Source organism: Branchiostoma lanceolatum, chromosome 3, assembly GCF_035083965.1.
Source record: "Branchiostoma lanceolatum isolate klBraLanc5 chromosome 3, klBraLanc5.hap2, whole genome shotgun sequence".
Classification (NCBI taxonomy): domain Eukaryota; kingdom Metazoa; phylum Chordata; class Leptocardii; order Amphioxiformes; family Branchiostomatidae; genus Branchiostoma; species Branchiostoma lanceolatum.
Genome location: NC_089724.1, coordinates 9,789,766 through 9,808,933, shown reverse-complemented (window position 1 = coordinate 9,808,933; position 19,168 = coordinate 9,789,766). Strand labels below are relative to the sequence as shown.

Sequence of the window (19,168 nt, the reverse complement as noted above, 5' to 3'; positions counted from 1 at the left end):
CACTCAAAGATACCTACCCATTTCTTTCTCTAATGTATGTTAGACAATGTATGTATTGTATATACGCTTCCTTGTTTTTTTGCAAACTAGTGAGTCTGAAACAATGATTCAAAGATGGCTAAACAATCACTCAAAGATGCCTAAACAATCACTCAAAGATGCCTATCCATTTCTTTCTCTACCGTATGTTAGTCAAGGTATGTATGATTTATTGACATATATGCGCTTCCTTGTTTCTTGGAAACTAGTGAGTCTGAAACAATCATTCAAAGATGCCTAAACAATCGTTCAAAGATTCCCACCCATTTTCTTTCTGTAATATATGTCAGACAGGGTACATGCGGGTTAATTGTTAATCAGGAGCAGGACGGATGAGTCTAATCTCACCTGCTCACCTCGTCAGGCTTATTTCACGGATGATGCATCGCCTCCTCCGGTCAGCTCATCCTGTTAACGACAGATAAGTAACATCAGGTCTCACTGGGAACGACGGGTGCCCGCTTTGATATACCCGGAGGTTCCCCGTGTGTTTTTCTCCGTGGTCGGCGACAGAACCCAATTAGGCTTACTGAGCTCTAACGCTGGTTTTTGATTAATACTTCCTCTATGGGAGCATGCCGTGGTACCTGCTATAATTGAATTGAAAAAAATATTTGGCTTATGATCATAGTTTTAGGTAGCTCTCCATAGTCTCGTCAAAGTTAACTTTTGTAGAGAAAGCAGGGCTGGTCTGTGGTTTTGGATAACCTGTCTAATTGATTGACCTTCTCCCTGCTGCCTAACTCCGTAACCAATAGGGTATTGGGTGACAAACGGCTACTTCAGAGTGCTAGAGGTTAAGGCAACTAAAAATACGCTATATCATTATACTTTGAAAGTCAACCAACATTTCGGTATTAAGTGTTTGTGTGAGCATATCGATGATGAATATTTCAAAATACATCAAGCTGGCGAAGGGATAGAAATAATGATAACAAATGAATACTGTTTAATTGATAAATTGAACGTACTCCTAATTCATATACGTTAGCCCACCTACAGCAAAATGGACCGAATCAATTATGTTGATGGATATTCTCTGTAGTTATAAAAACTTTTTGTTGCAACTTTTCCTGGTGATTTAGAAATATGTATGCACTCGTTGCTTCGGTTACCGTTTTCTTTTGTCATTTTCTGACTGTCGGCTACGAAAAAAAGATAGCTTTCCAGGACTTCCCAACCCCACTGTATCTGCAGATAACCGAATTATTGTAAAAGATGCCTCGAGTCAAGAACCCAGACAGCTTTAGCATGATTTAGATATTGAGGCCATGCTATCGAAACCAACACGTTGTTTGATATAGGCACCTTCGAGACACGTTTGCGTAGAATCCAAACCACCCACACACTGTGTGTAGAAGTTGTGAAGTTTATAAAGTATGTAAAGTATTCGGGAATAGTTTCATCAGGTTGGCAATACGTTACATGTGTTGGTTGTGTTCAAATAACTTTGTTATCCGGTATGTAAAGTAGTCTGTCTGTCACTAGTTAGTAAATACATGTGTCAGATTTCGTCCTTAGATCATACAAAACTTTTGCAAATGATATCTGTTCCGTGCCCATTTCCGTGGCCGAAATCTTCATGGGTGATTTCAAATGTCTTAGAAACTTTTCAGTCATGGCTTTAAAGTCCGAAACTTAATGTTAAATATGATGATTTTGAACACACTATATTTGATACATCGAACGCAAAATGTTAAGCATAAGAAGCATTTACAAAGATCTGTTTCATTTCTTTACAAAGTTTGACGTTGTCCAATGATATGCGAAGCTGTACTTTTGAATATCTATTGTATCCTCACAATTTACGCAAGGAAATTATTTCGGTGGCCATTTTCTCAAGCGCGAGTGATTCTTGTTTTACCCCATGGAATTGGAATTCATATCAATGAACTCAATAACAATTTGTTGGGCATAAGTTTCTTACAGTCCCTGCCATTATATAAACCACACCTGGAGCTTTCCCACAAAGTTGTCTGTGCGTGTCGTGAACAGATAAGCCATATCTACCCAGACTTACGGGTAATACTCTTAACATTGGCAGGGTTGGGGGAATTAAACCCACTCGTAGGAGGCCCTTTGTATCGACTGTAGTATATACACCGCCCTTGGGGAACGTTGGTCCTGTCTTTATAATTTTGAAAAGGGCATTAAAGGCCTTAAATCATTACAGGGCTGCCACCTTTAGATAAGTTCCATTAATATTTTGAACGAACTTTTTTTTGTAAGACCAGTGTGCTGGATGAAATGTAGTGAGACAATGGAGCGTGCAAACCTCATCAGATTTTAGTGGATTATTGTAACTGATCATGTCTCCTCACCTTAAATATTTCATGGCCAAAATATTAATTTTGCTAGATTTTGCATTTCAGATCGGAACAAATATTTTTATTCTGCCGTCCGACAAGCACAGAAATCTTTGTGCAAACGTGCCAACCATAGATAAAAAGTATCTGACCAGATAATGCGAGGACACTGCAGTTAACTTGTGCAAAGGAGGTTTTGAAAAAAAATGGTAGCCAGCTATACAGTCGAGTCATTAACTGCCTCGTGGTAAACCCTTTAAATGTTGTTTACTGTATTTTAACATTTCTCTAGTGGTGGTATTTAAGTTCACGGTGTTCACAAGAGTCACTGAAGCTCTACGATGTGCAAACCAATGTTTTGGAAAGTTCCAGATCTTGCAGAACTCTACCTGAGGGACGACCTTGCTAGCAAGGATGGAGACTTTGATTTCCCTTTTGTGGCTGCTCTTGAAAAAACTTTGTCCGGCAAATAATGATCCTGGCATCACACGTAGAGAGTGAGGGCCAATGATTACATCTATGTAGTCACATACGGTCACCGCTGAACAAAGCCATGATCTCATTACTGCCATTAGTATGAGAAAGGTCAAAGTCAACGTCAGGAATGAGACAACGTGCTCATTAGAGAGGTCCTTGAAGTAGTTAGAACAAGTCTTAGTGGAATCCGCCTACATTGAAATCGAGTTACAAAACTCACTCAATAGTCACTGCTATCATACAAAACATTCCTGCCATACTCTTGGAGCCGTGATCCATGATGTTATTTGCAGGCATGGGGAGAGACGTTTTTCTATTGGGAGAAGTTGAGCGACCTTCTTTTCCTCTCAATGCCTCAACTGTTCAGTTACCTTTGGAAATTTATATGGGCTATTTCTTTCCTAAGACCGTGAAAGCACAAAGGGATTTATCTGTCCATGGTCTGGAAGCCACGTGATTTCATCGATACAGGCAAGGTCATTGTACGGTATTCCTAGAGGTTCTCATATTTTCGAATGCAATATAAGCTCATAACTTCAACATCGTCAAGTTTTACATCAATTGATTTAGGTGAAAGAAATTATATTGGTGCCCAAAGTCCAATACTCATTACTTTCAAAGGTTGAGCAGGACCAGGCGGACCTTACGTACCAATGCACCCATCGCTTACTTCAGGCGATGTACATTACTGAGAAAGTGATATAGACAAGGTCATGCACATGTATGTACCGAACTAAGGCTACAAATGAGACTTCAAAAGAAGGAGAATATCTCTTGGGAAGGAGTAATGTGTGTATGTGTAAGTTCATCAATAACATATCCGGACGTTCTCGCAAGTAATGACAAGGATATTCCCGCAAGAATCACCATCATCAAAATGAATCGGAGATCCTAAGTTACATGCAACTGTCAGTTACGTCTTGATGAGCAACGACACCAAGCGAGGCATAGGGAAAGTGCACGTATACGGGAATACTGCAATGACAGCAGATGAGGATGAAGCGCATGCACTAGTTTGGTCCCCGGGCTTACATTGGGTTGATATTCATTGTTGGTATTAATCATGGATGTTGAAATCATGCTCCAATCAAAACCTCCCAATTGAATGTGATCAAGATGATTTCGTAGCTTTGTATATTTCCAAACGATGCTTGAGCATTATTTCAAATGTCATGTTCTTATCGAGAGTTTCGGAGATAACGTAAACCCTGAGTGGGCAAATGCATATGTGAGTATCGCAAAAACAATTGGGTACCATAACATTCTTTTGTTCCTATACAAAAAACAATTAGGACAGTTCTGTAAAATGCGAGAATAGGAAGTTAGTACTGTTCCCGTCGTAAGTCTTTTCAGTGCTCTTTGAAAATGTTGATGGGGGTCTGTTCACCGAAACTTTATATCATCAATAAAGACAGAGAAGCACAATTGGAAGAAAGATCTTTATGTAATTGAACATCAGGAACACTTTATATAGTGATAGCGGATAACTCTACAATCATAGCATATAACTTTATCAAATAGTCAATTTCTTGCACCCCAATACAAAGCACAGGGCATATTTGATTGCACACCTCTTGCAAACGCCTAACGCATTAATCAAACAATCTTAACAAGAGTTTACAGCAGCATCTGTTTATCTTATCAATCAATGCCTTAAAGCAACTAGAAAGATATTTGACATGACATCTTATCAATTAATGCCTAAAAGCAACTAGAAAGATACTTGACATGGTGTATAACGAAAAGTCTGACAAAATTACTTACACCACATAGGAATGTACCTTATATACGTGCAGTACAGATGCTACCACAAGCCAACAACAAGCCTTACCCATCAGATACATAGTTATGGCAAAAATTGATGAATTTAATGCCCTATACTATCGTTTTGTAACTATTATATCCATGTACTTAAATTACTGGCATGGCAATCTTCCTCGCAAATACTATCAAATATTGACTTTAAGTTGACTGTAAGTCGGGTACCGAATCTTGCTCAAACTACCAGTTGGAATAAAGGCCAATTTCTGCAAATGATTTTCAACATCTTTATCATTTTCCGTTATTGCTTCTCGCTTTAGAAGCAGTATTTCATACAAACTACATAATGTTGCACTTTCTTATATCTTACCAATCAGTTTACTTTTGCTGCTGATAGCAGCGATTATTTCAATTTCCTGCCTTCATGCTTTCTATGGTAATACAGTAACTAATTTTTTTATAATAAGTCCTGTAGTCATACTCTCAGAATGGTGATATAGACTCATAGAATACTTACATAAGTCATAAGATAGTGTAGATTATACACAAGAGAGGAATGAACAGCACAAAATAGAATATAGATACACAAAATTATAAAAGATACACAAAATACATTAAGGGACTGACAACAAAATCAAACGATTGACGTTCACACATCACCTTATAGAAACTTGATAATGGAAGATATTTAGATATGAAGATATTTAGATGGTAGGAGACTATTAGGGTAGCACGTTTGACGTTAGTCACTGACGAAAGACAGCGGATCCTGTCTAAACGTCTGACTGTTTCAAAATTTTGTCCAGTTGCTTGAGGAACTGTTTTTGGCGTGCATATTTAGGTAGTATTTTGTTAGTTTTTATGTAGAATACTTTGCACCTAATCATGTAACATCCACTTCACATATGACAGTAAGCATGCCAGTTGCATGGAGTTTTTTTCTTCTTGTACACCGGGTAGAGTAGCTACTTACTGACTGTATGATGGATAATGTAGTGAATAAAGTATTAAAAGTATCCAAAATGGCCTCAATCAACCAGCTTTCCCGACTTTCCTGACGAAGTCGGCACATTTTCGGCAGAAGGCGGTCTCGGCATCGCAGTAGGTCCGCTCCACGTGCCCGCACTTCAGGCGATAGGCGGCCAGCTGGCTGCAGGAGCAGTCGTCTTCGCCCGGCTCATGGTCTCCTCCACACAGATGGCCACAGGGCAGCATCCTAGCACAGGCCGGTGGAGCTGAGGAGGTCATGAAGATATAGTTGTTATAAATATTATTATTATTTGTTGTTTGTACTTGCAATTAGCCCCAGAGTATGTATTTGCAATAAACTTTGTATTAATTCTGGCAAGAAAATTTAGAACAAAAACGCCCACATTCACCAGATGCTGAAACCTTAGCGTGACTGAGTCCTTTAGAATAGCTTCTTCCGACAAGATATAAAGGCTGGTTCTGTGTTTTACAAAAACTACTGATACATTCGACTGGAAAATCCTGTTGAAAACATTGTCAATTTGTTATATATTATAGACGCTCACCGGTAAAAAGAGGAATTGGATGCCACATTCTCACAAGTGTTTGCGTGAAAAGAGACCATCCTTGCTCAAGACACCTATCTTAATTATCTAAGATGATTTATGTTAGCCTTTAACCTGGCCAAAACTAGGTATACATAATTGTACTTGTCAATCAAGGCCGATTGCAGTCAGATGTGCGAAGGTTGGGTGTGACAGGCCGTACAGTGTAATATAACCAGCTGCTGCCGCGCCGCGTGCCTGCGAAGCTGGTGTGTTACGCCGAGGGGCGGTTATACCGGCTATACAGATACAGATGTCTGCAAAATTGATTAGATCACTCTTAATGACATAATTGCCGGTTACTGTCCCCGACGGCTGACCGTTCTTTCTATGTACATTTCCGCAGCAGACATAGAAGAAGAATTCATGATCACCTGCAGGTGATCAAAACATTCTTTTCATTAGTCATACAATTACCAGGTGCAAGATTGAGACGATTAGATGGTATCGTACAATCGGGTCGACGTAAAGCAAATGGTCACAAGTTTCTATGGGTCTGTTATGTTTGCGGGCTGTTCGCGAAAATAGAATTTGCATATCAAGAAAAATACACAAATTGTGCTCATGACAATTAATTTCTATGCTTCACGGTCTTTTATTTCGTTCCCGCAAACTAGTCGACCGGGCCCCGGTTTAGAAATGTGATCCTAGTATTAGTTAGTACTTAGTAGTCATGCAATGACTTCTTTGAAACGCTTCCACTTAATGCAACAGTTACAACCAGACTTAATCTGTATTGTCTGTGAAGAGCTTAATCTACTCCATCAGCTGCCACATTAGTCATTATTGAAACCCACTGACCCGCGTACACGTCATGTCGCCTAGGGCTGATGTATAGTTCACCCTCTTCAAGAAGTGATATGCAGTCATTTAGTTTGTTAAGACGTTATAACTTTTGTTTCAATTTCGAACATCTATAATCTCGAAAACTGCGGGATCTAAGGAAGCTTGCAATGAAGCGGACAAATTGGTGAGAATTGAAGAAAGACTGGTTGCAGCTGCAGGGTGTCCAGACCACTGCAGCAGCAGAACACAGTGGACTACTATGATCCAGTTACTTGTAATTGACGTAAAGTCTGACCATGGAAAGTTTCATACTTATGCAAAACGTTCCTGACTGGACCTAGCAACTTCTTGCAATTGGGTGGTTGCATGCAATTCCCTAGGCTCTTAAGAAGTCATGTTATTTTTATTTTTGTTTTTCAAATGATCAACTAAACTTGGGACCCTGTTTTCACATTCAGAAGGCCTTCCTGTCCCAATGCTTTGGTCTTGATTATGTAGAATTTAATTCACCATATAGATATATTTTGCACGGCATTGTGAACACGATGGTTGAAGAGCACATAATAATACAAAAGAGACTCACCTTTCTTTCCTGCAGCCCCCATTCCATTCATAAAACTTTTCCTCGTCGTTCCACTTTCCATGGTGCTTGCGGATTTGCTCCTGTTCAGGGGAGTAGACTTGAACCCATACCCCATGGGAGGAACCGAGGTGTTACTCGTCGAAAAAGACCTTCTTTCCCCAAGCTTGGTTGTCCCAGTCGGTTTTGTTGGTTCTGGCGATGTCTTGGTTTGCCCTTGTCCTGGAGGAGTGGATGGTCCGTTGGAGGTGGATCCCGTCTTGCTGTGCACACCGGCAGAACTCTTCTCCTCACCTGTTGTGTGAAACACGGAGCCGGTCGAGCTTGTTCTCCGTCCGGGGGTCTCCGGGCTGGCTGTACCGTTGGTGAGCACGGGGCCGTTTGGCATCGGGGGATTCTCGTCTACCTCGGGGATGGGTGGTGTTGAACTGAAGATGCTTTCGTTCCCGAGCCCAGAGTCTAGCGACTCCCCTCTGCTGACGCGTTTCTTCGGTGTGTCGGTGACAACTCGCCCTATGTCAAGACCATAGAATCTGAAGGAAGAGCAAAAGTGATACTGTTCAATTACCATTAACTTCTTTTCATCATTGAACAACTACGATTATACATGTCTGTACACATAATTCCCCCAAATGCACTAGAATATGTGTCAGATTCCTTTACCTTGGTTCCGATGCTGTGAAATCAAATTTCGCAATGTCGTCTGCAATCTTGGGCAAGGACTTCATCAGGAGAGACTGCAGCCGGTCAATGACCTCCTTGCTGATGTCCATCAGTTCGAAGTTCGAGCCGAGCATGAGGATCTTGTGCGCGTATCCCGCCGCACTGCCCAGGTCTGACAGACTCAGTCTGACAGAGTCCTTCTGATCCGACAGATTTCTCTGTCGGGCGTCGTGTACCTGTAAGTCCATTGTAAATTCTGTTATGTTCTTTGCCTTTCCTTTATGGTTAGATATGTATTTTAGATATATCAACAACAACCTTTCTTTGCAAGAGGAATTGAAGGTCACCTACATCCGGACATTACAACCATCCCTCAAGATAGACGGGGGCGCCATAGACTTTCTGCAACATATCTACATCTACTTTTCTCATCAGGGGCAAAGTAGGGGGGAGTCGAGGTCCCCATATGATCCCCTGCTCACCGAGGCACGTGTTCTATCTGCATAACGTGACGTCGAGAAGCAGTGGATTGCTCATTTCTTGCCAAAGACTGGAGCTGATCAGTCGAAAATTTGGGTAAGGCCAATTTTTGCTTTAGCAATTGCAGTTCAAGTCTGATTCAGAACAACACTCTCACCTCGCGGACTTTCTGCTTCAGTTTGAGTCCCTTCTCGTCCAGGTAATCACACAGCTCCTTCTTGAGTTTGTCTGTTGCTGCATCAATCTCCTCGTCTGCCGTGGAGGCCTTCTTACTGACCTCCAGCTCAGCATCGTCCAGGGTCTTGCTGGACTCTTGAAAGTTGTTCAACTTCTCCTCGCTCCTCTGTAATGAATGTGTAAATGGTTAAGTACTTAAGTTGGTTTCAACAAAAACTGAATCTGCTTGGCCAAGAACATGAATCTAGAGTTACATCGAGCTGAATCAACTGCAAACGGAAGAAAATACAAGTAGTCTGGACATTTTTATAAGTGAAGCTGCCTTAACTAGCTACAGGAATCTTGAAATTCTTATTGATGTCACCGAAATATTTGCAATGACCAATACAATTCTTCGATCGAGATCTTTTAATAGTCGGTGGGCAAACTAGGATCACTGTTCATGGTCAACGCCTAAGCTTAGTCTGTTAATTATTTATAACATGGTTAAGATAGATTGGCATTCTATGGAAACATAAGTGCAGATTTATGTGAAAAGACAAACGCGCTTTTGGAATTATTGCATACAATATCCAGTTTACATGTATGTTTCTGTTATTTCAAGTTGACCTCTGACCTCTCCCGCTTATTTGGATTTCATCCCATTTGATTGTGTTTATGTGATGTCTATCTATTTGATTGTATCTAATGTAGACGGACTCCAGGAAGAAAAGTGTAAGATTTTTCATAATTGAACATTAATGGAGATATGAATAAAACAAATGAACACCCTACATCGATCCGTGTGTGAAGATGTTTCTGCTGTCTTAGCATGAAAGTTCATCTTTCTGCTGTCTTGTCTTAATTTCTGAGACAACAGTCTGGTACAAAATGATGACAAATCCCACCTGAATGAGATCCTTGAAGCAGTCCTTGATCTTGTCCACCATGTCAGTCAGGTAGTCATACTGGTGGTCCCGATGGTCGAAGGCCGAGCAGTCCCGGCAGATGAGGGTACGGCAGGACTGGCAGTAGAACTTCAGCGGCTCGTACTTGTGGACCCGGCAGGGGGCGGTCGTGTGCGTCTTCACATCATGGGTCTTCCCACCCTTCAACTCCTGCAGGGTTTTCACCTGGAGAACATACACAGAAATATAAAGTTGGTTAGAATTCTTAACTGTAAAAATATACCCTGCTACGGAAACAGCAAGGAAACATGCTGACCTACAAATTCATGTGCCCCTAGGCACTACAAGGTGAACAACAAATCACTAACAATTGCTGACTGATATCTTCGAAGGGTTCAAATAGTCCTAAATGATTTATTTGCTATGATAAAAAAAGCAACTGCAGTATTTGTAGGACAAGATATAGATTAGCTTATCACAGAATGACACAAAATTTGAACAGAAACGCATGTGCATGACGTTGTAAATGAGATGGTGATCATTAGTACATTTTGAGTGTTTTAGATGTCATGTTAGTGTATTTCCATGGCCAGTCAACAAGGGCAAATGAATACACAGAGTAGCTTTCATGCATGAGGTCATGACAAGATGTTGATAATTTCTGATTATTGCGTCGTACTATGTTGAACAGTCATAAATGTGTACAAGCAATAAGTATATACATTGACGCTAAGAATACTAAGAAAACAACGGGGGGGAATGAATTTGATAATTAATATCATAGAAATGATTGACATTAAAATGTGGAGACTGAATTGATCGACGCATGCGCATTTGCAGCTGGATCCCGCGCCCATCTTTCCCCAGGTTGCGTCACGGGGGTCACATCTTTGTCAACACCAGTGACCTTCATCCATTCATGTGACCTAGACATGCGTGACTCACCAAGCAGGCCGGAGGACCTGTCATGTTAATGACTTCCACGTCACTTGTCACTTGTAAAATTACTTCTCACTTCACCTGATCTGTTGTCAACAATACACCCACTTCTTAAGTGTGCAATTGTTTGAAAGTTATTATGGATCAGACATATTTCTTTTTTGTTTTTGATTTTTTGCATGCACGCAAACCAGCTGGTATTTTGCCATTCACACGAACAAAAACAAAAACACTCGTGTGTGTGTGATCTAACATGAGTGAAAAAAAGCTCACTTCTCTAGAAACGATATTTTGTGGATAAAATAATGGCATATTTCATACTGCACGATATGGTCCGCCCTCATATCGTGCCCTGCAATCAACATTCTTGACCTTTTGACCTGGTTGTGGCATGCGCATTGTTCCACCTGTGCGGTGGTATGCCCACCCTTTTGAAGACTTAACGCTTCAACGCACACGGCACATTTCTGATTCTTGGGACAATCTCTATATATCAAATCGAAAACAATGTAAGGACTATCAATCTTTTAAATAGGTGCCTCGCGCAAGGTGGTGCCTTTTGTTGTCCTGTCATGTAATTGAAAGATGCTATTTATATGTCGATACATTGCCTTCAGACTACATCGCAACACTCTATGGCATAGCCTATTGCTTGTGTGAATGGAGAATTTTGGTATGAATTACTTTTTAGAAATGAAAATGAAGCAAAAAGCCATGTCATCTATCTGTATAGCAATTATTGCGTATCTTGTCATTCGTATTTTTAGATACATTTCAATGGTTGAATTTAGACAATTACTTAAAGGAGCATTCCACTCTAGAAGCGGGTATTAAAATTCATTAGAAACTAAATTGTTATGCTTGAATACAATGTGTTCTGTCAAATTTACCACAAGTTGAAGTCTAAACGCAGGCGCAGGGCGAAAATTATAGTAATCAAGTTCTTGAATTCCCCAGAGGAGCCTTCCAACAATGCCGGAGTTCAATGTTTCTTGCAAAACTAGTTGAAGCGCTCAGGAGTTTTCGAGAGTCCTGCAGTAGATTCCAATTTCAAACTTGAAATGTAAAGGAGGCTGGTTTAGGGGAAACTCTGTCCATTCACGGCACATTATCCGTAGCTCGCTCCAGATACCTTGTCTACTCTCCGAGCAGAGGAGTGGTTCCGGCTGGTTTTTGATGTGTTATTAGGCGTTTTTGTTGGGATTTCTACTTTGCTATGTTTTATCTGTCTCTATAAACCCCACCATTGAGAGAGAAAAAAAAACATGACAAAGTAGAAAGCCCGACATAAAACGCCACAAAACACGTCAAAAACCAACCGGAACCACTCCTCTGCTTGGAGAGCAGCCATGTCGCCTAATTTACGGACCCTTGTCCTGGGTGACCCCTGTTCAGTCAACCGTGTGCCCGAGTCGCCAGGTCGGTACCATGTCGCTCAATTTAACTTAAGCTTGCCCTGTAGGGCAAAATATTTCTATCTTGCGTTCATTGACCCTTACTTTATAGATGGACAGATCATGAATGGGCTTGTATGTGTTACCCCAAAACTGCTATCTGTTTTGAAGTCTTCCTATAGATAATTTGAATTTGGATTTGATATTTTGTGCTTCGTTTAGCATTGCTTTTCCCGTGACCATATCAGATGATCTCGTGTGATAATGATTGAATGAGACAGTAAAAGAAAAGACCTTGACTGTGATGAAGGTCATGATCCTAAACAGCACAGTGTTCATATCCCATTGGTCATGTAGTTGTTTTTATGCTTGTTTGTTTGTTTGTTTGTTAGTTTGTTTGTTTGCAAACACGGTAGTAACACATCACGAGAAATAGAAACCTGGATTTTGTAAGTTAAATCCCAAACGTCACTTTATTTTTTACTCGGAATACGTATCTGTTGCCTCTGCTCTGCGTTTTATTCTGCAAGTTGGTTCTTCTTTTTTTTTAGGAAATGAAAATATTTGAAAGTGTGAAAGTTCATCTGTGTTGGTAGTCTACAAAGTTTTTCAGCCGTTTATATCTGTATATGTACGATGAAAATATTTGTTTTTCACTTCAAAGACATAGGATACAGACTGTGAAACAACTGTCAAGTCCCTGTGAATGTTTACCAGACTGCTATATTTTTATGTGGCAACAAATCGCTAGCCTCAACCAGGCTCCTCGGGTCACTGGAGAAAAAGTAGAAATTGGCCAAATAGACGGATAACATGTCCGCTGATCGAAGGAGTTACAGTCCATAGGTCGCAAACTGTAACCCCTTTAGTGGACTAACGCCTCTGGCATATTATCCGTCTATTTGGCCAATGTCTACTATTTTTCCAACGACCTGTGGAGCCTGGTAGAGGCTAGCAAATCTCCATGGTATTAACACGCGGCATCTCTTGAATCTTTTGATCCCAAGGACCTGTCAATCATCTCATTATGGTTGCCAAAACAACTTCAGATTTTCCAGACGTTGGTTCAGAGCTATGTCGATCCGTGTGCATATCCCCTTAGAAACAGAGCTACCGGTCGGATGACATACTAGTACTTTGTATACCTGCTGAAGCGATGGAAATGCAGACAACTCAGAGTGGAACGATCCAAATCGGTGTGTTATAGTCATTAAATAAACAACGAAAGTGAAAGTAGATTTAAGACTTCAAGATGTCTTTATTTAAATTTCTTAGCAAGACACTGAACTGCATTCAATTTACAAAGGTTACAAGAAGTTACAAGATGCCATATCTCCTAGCTCACCAGCTCAAAAGTGGTGAAATGGTTGCACTGTATGGCACACTTGCTCACAATGATTAAAACAAGTAAGTTGAGCTGTGCACAGTATATATTAGCTGAGGGGACAAGCGCCGTGTTTTAGATGTGATACCACTCTGTTTATTTTTAGCTTCAAAGTACTTACCTGAGAAACCTTCAAATGACAACAGTAAAAATCTATCCTGTACCTTTGTTTCAAACCAAACGATTAGAACATATTACGCCATCTTATGTTGTTATCATTGTGATAACGTCAAGGTATGTTTTTTATTCAATGTTGATCTTATTACATCGTACATTATGTTCCGCAATGTCCGTAATGTTAACGTTAATGGTTATCCTACCATTAGCTTATACTTTCACCTGTGCAGAAGGTGTGTTTCAAAAACAGTTACCATAATTACAAGGTACATGTAGCGCAACAATAAATAGCAGAAGTAATGATCATAACTAAATGTACTCATCTGACTGTTGATAAAAGGTCGACAGTGTGTTTGAAAGTAAAGAATGTATTGAGAAGGGTGCCACTGTTTTTCCTAAGGGACCCCCCTCCCACAGTACGTGCCCAGGCTTGAACACGAATGAGTTGTTTATACTTTCCAATGCGTTAGTCGCGCGATCGATCGTTATTGGCATTCCATTTCTGATTTTCTTAGGAGAGGCTACACACCTACAGTCCTACACCCAGTTAAATTTGAGTTACTGACGAAACGGGTCATGTGTAAAATCTCTTCTCGTGGGCACAGCCAGAGTGATCACTTAAATACGTTAACTGATCGTAGTAGAATAATGACGCAATAATATATGTAATATGCAACGTTACATTTTAAAACGTATATAAATATATATGCCAATCATTTTAGGGTAATCGTAGCCGGTCCTGATACACTTTTACCAGGCCCTTCACTATACTGTCGGACCTCAAAAGCTGATCTGGATTTCATGACGGATTTTTTACAAGATGGTCTCTCTTTGTCTCTTGTCTTGACCTTGTGACATTTTAAGGTACATAATAGCAAACGATAAAGCTACCAGACAATACTGTCTAGGGAGATTTTTTCAAGCGCCATTTTACACAAAGGAGTGTTTGTACCCGCCTGCCAAAGTTGTCATCCCGCCTATATTTAAGTGATGTCCGTGGAATTCAAACCATTTACACGTGAACCTTTGGGTAAGACATGGTACAATAGAAGTATTGAAAAGTTCCCCTCCCAATACAGAGAGTAGACATTCAAGTTTGTCGAGTGTTTGCTTGTAGACATGTCACATAATAATCGCACATAGGTAAGATTGCAATAGGGAAATACCAAGTGATGCGCAAGGCAAAGTAATGGAGATATGCAAATCGCGACGTCTAATCACGTACGTTCATGTCTTGAGCTACTTCTACACGTATTTCATTAAAACTTTAAAAATATCAACCTGTGCAATCGTTTGTTTTCCATTATAATGACTTTTCTTTTCCTGTTACAAGTGAAAACAATGGGTAATACATTTTCATCACACAAATACTTAAAGAATAACTCCATGAATCAAACTCTATGTATCAATTTCGACGTTAAGCCTGTGAATTAAGGTAGCACATCTTTCGGATATTTGTGGCCGAATCAGATTACAATGGGACAATGTGGTTTACCAGGCGCATCAATGACGGACAAACAATCGCATTGTCTGACTATCTTCCCAAAAACTCTCCGATCTATATCTTCTAAGGCTGACCTTACGGTCTTAGCTGCAGGTATTAAACCAAGGTCTCCATGTCCACTTTGAAATTGATATGGGGAACAATTTAGGGCTGACACCCATTCACCCTTGATTCACTTTATGCCCCAGTACGTACTTAGTATTGTTCATCTAACATAGAAGGATGTTCATGTATTATGATTGCTTCTTTTACTTTATTCATAGTTCCTATATTGTTTGAGCAAAGCTACACAACAATCTATGAACGAGGGAAAATTACTAAGATAGATCTGTTGCACTTAAACGTTATAATCACTCTAAAGAAGAGTGTTGTTCATCAACCACTATTTTACCGAAAAAGTCACGAAATTAAAAGACGTTCTACAGTGAGTCTTCGTTTTGAAAGGCACTAACACTCAAATTAAATGCTCAGCACCGTTTTTGATACGTACTGGTATTATTCGGTGATGTCTGGGGTGCTTATTTTCTTAGACTTGACCCAGTGATTGTTTTGTGGTGCCTAACCGCAAACAATGGTGGCAAATGCACCTGGCAATAACCGTCTCAACGTATGTTCCTATCCAACTTTCTAAACAAAGGATTTGGGGAAATCCTTTGTCTCGCCGTGCCAAAGTACTGACCCGCATATCCATTCTACTGTTGGATTTAAAACAAATGTACTTGACCGTTCAAACAGGCTAGAACAGGACACAATAATATTTTCTACCCACTGCAAGCAGTTCACAATGTAGCAGATTATGTCATGTTTACTCAATGATATCATCTTTATCAATGTAGGAAGGACGTTAACGTTTAAGATAGGAGGAAGCAAACGTCTTATTTGCTGGCATCTTACCGTCAAGTGGGAGCTCATAACCTTCAGGATGCCTAGATACATAAACTTAAGGCTTTTCTGTGACTTCGGTTGCATAAAGAAGCAGATTATGTGCATCAGATTCAATAAGACACTGACTCGGGGACTTCGAGAAGACTTTGGACATGATCTGGTAGCGTCCTCATAACAATAGATCTGTTTTAGTCTATTTTTGAACACCTGCACCTCGTAAAAGAGACAGCCATCAATAATTAAATTGATATCAGTTATATTCCTTTAAAAGATGTTGAAGGAAATACTTTCCAAGGGTCCATGTACAATGGTGTGTACCTTTTATAATATTTTATAAGACAATTGACTAGGACTAGATATAGAGGGACACTACTATAACTGTTACTACCCCAAGGGCAAAGATACCGATGTCATGTTGTCATATGACATAGGGGTCACTACACACTGCCTCCCTGGTAAATTTGTCACGCAACACACACGCATGAAATATGTGGAAGCCACTTCCTTCTGAAAATGGCGTTTTCTTTGTCTTATGCGTTTGGAGGTGTGCAGTGCATGCACGCATGTGTACGCTACCCTCATGTATGAGTATGTTTCGGTGCTTGATCGCAAACATCGTCGAAGCTCGTTCAGCGTTTGAGTAAACAAAAATGCAATCAAGTTTTGTAGACCGTGAAATACGGTGCGTTAACAGCTATTTGAATACCGCTTATGTTGGCCGTTGACTCTGTTGTGCTATATGATAAATGCTGCCCACAAGAAAAGCATTTTTCCAAACAGGAGAAAAACATAGGAGATAATATGCCCGTTGTCGCTTCCAAGATGACAAGCATGTTTTGTAGAGCTAGCACCCCCTTAAGTGTTGTGTTTTCGTTCTAACTGTCCACTGATCTGCCAAGTATCTATTTCGGTAACAGTCCTAATAGTGCTTCTCCTGACAAACAGTGCCAACAAATACGCAATCAGCCTATTTTGCTTTTCCATACATCTGCTGTGCATGATTGTTATAATTTCAACATGAGCACATTTAGTTGTCATAATATTGAAGTGCTTGTATATCCTACATTTTACAGGTTACACATATTCAAAATAAGATATGCTTGTAGCTATTACGACATAACAATGTTTTGGAGATGATCAGCAAGTCAAATGTAACTACTGCAAGATCACAGGCTTAAGTGGATTGACCTCTGCTCCAAGAGACGTCACGCTAGAGGTTGTTTTTCTCGGATGCATATATATATATTGACGGGGACTTTTCAGAAGCTTTGAATATAACAAATGAATATTGAAATCAAGAATTGGTTTCATCGGTATAACTTCCATAAACATTAATCCGTTGGGTTACATAAATCCACCACCGTGAAAAACAGTGGATTTGATAGATCTCTAGTACAACACCCCCATGTATGCACAGTTATATAATACGGGAGTGTGTTATACTGGGGGACGTTGGGTGGAAGATCTGTTTGGACGTATCTTTTCAGGGTGGCTGAATTATGTAACTTTACCCTGGTGGAATTATGTTAAGTAGATATCATAACTGCAGTCTGGTATGCTTACGTAGTCCTGAGATAAAAGATACTGAAGGTAAGTACCGTTTAAAGATGCACCATTAAATCTATCAGGAACACTTAATACTATTTTCTCATCAAGGATAACCACAACATGAATTGTACACTGGTATTAAATGCAGGCGCTCTCAGTCATAGGCCTTAAAAGCTGGTATGTTTTACAGCTTGCAATTATTCAGTCATGTCTACAAGGTATATGCTGCAATTGGAGCACGGGTATGCACAAATATCTCAAGGATGCCTCTTGCCTGACTGCACAGAATATGTCCTCTGTGCGACACTTCTTGTCTACAATTAGATGCCAGTAAAATCGCGAAGTGTTTTTGACAACAATGAACAGTGGCAAAGACTTGTCCTTAATTATGGTAAAGTTACTATTGTGCAATCAGAAAGACCTGAGCTAATCGACAGGGTGGGAGGGGACTATGGAATGTTGGAAAGAACGAGAAAACCGTAAGGGGGTGTGACAAGTGACCTCTATATAATGACACCCAGCTGACTAAGTCAGTGCGTAGTTGCGCCAGAGGGTTTTTGTGTTTAATGTATGATGTCAGACAACATTTTACACTCGGGAGGGTATTCTGGCCACAGCTTTGATGTCCCTCTCTCTGTGTGTTGTATGGTGTGTTTAAACGATGCTTTGTTTAAACGATGCTTTGGATTCGTACTAAGAAAAACATCGCATCTGCGTCTACGTGTACGATATGGACGCGGTCTAAAATCGTGTCGCACAATTCTGACAGGTCGAAATCGAGGTACAAAACAAAGCAAACAAAAACACAACTTAGAGATTCACTCATCTGTGTTGGTAGAATACATAATTGTACAATTTGAACTTTGTTCCAGCACAAAGAAAGCACTCACCATGAATTTCAGTCGATCTCGTCGACCTTCATCACTGCAGAACTCAAAGATAATATGTGCCGTACGAGTACAGGTACGTTTTGTTGAATTAATGAATTAAGAGGTAATAAGTGAATTGTGTCTTAGACACAGTACAGGGTCTCACCTGGTGGTCTCGTGTGAGCTTGACTCTCTGGTGGGCGGACACACACTCGGCACACAGGAACTCCTCGCAGTGCAGGCAGCGGGCCGTGGCCTTCTGCCCGCCGTCACACACGTTACACACCACGTCTGACTTTATCAGCCTCTTCTGGATCTCCACGCTGTTGGCGAGAGACACGATGAAGTGGTTGTCCTTCAGCCATTGTAGGTCGTCTACGTCGGGCACGGGCACCTCCGTCGAACAGACAGGGCACTTCAGACATGCCGGGACCTCCTCGTACTCTTCTCCGTTCCTTGGAGACTCGTCCAAGTGCTTGGTAAGGCAGTTTTCGCAGAAAGAGTGAAGACAAGGCAGCAGCTTGGGTCTGTTAAAGTCCTTCTTGCAGATCCCGCATTGCAAAAGATCGTCTGATATCTGCGTCAGAGCGACACAAGCCATGTCGAGCGCTTGATCCCAGTCCGTCTGCGCCACTCGCCAGCGCTACACTTCAAGCGAAAGCAATTTTCAGCCCGGGCAATTATTTGGGCCCAGCTAGTTCTATTGTTCTGTGTCGGTACAAAGCCGGGCGGTTGAGTCAGGTGGGATGGGTCATACCTTCCTAACAAGGAGGGAACACGGGATGGGTCTCATCGCCT

The 19,168-nt window shown here is 40.7% G+C and overlaps 1 protein-coding gene across 1 annotated transcript; it reads right to left on the bottom strand.

Annotated features, from left to right (window-relative positions):
• Positions 1-4,247: 4,247 nt before the first annotated feature.
• On the bottom strand, positions 4,248-19,168 carry LOC136430120 (E3 ubiquitin-protein ligase TRIM33-like). The gene is made up of 6 exons (XM_066420436.1): positions 18,537-19,168; positions 9,731-9,955; positions 8,824-9,009; positions 8,187-8,422; positions 7,527-8,056; positions 4,248-5,818 (listed from the first exon to the last, which is right to left on the bottom strand). Exons 1-6 carry the CDS (start codon positions 18,969-18,971, stop codon positions 5,616-5,618), a joined length of 1,815 nt encoding a protein of 604 aa, XP_066276533.1. The 5' UTR covers positions 18,972-19,168; the 3' UTR covers positions 4,248-5,615.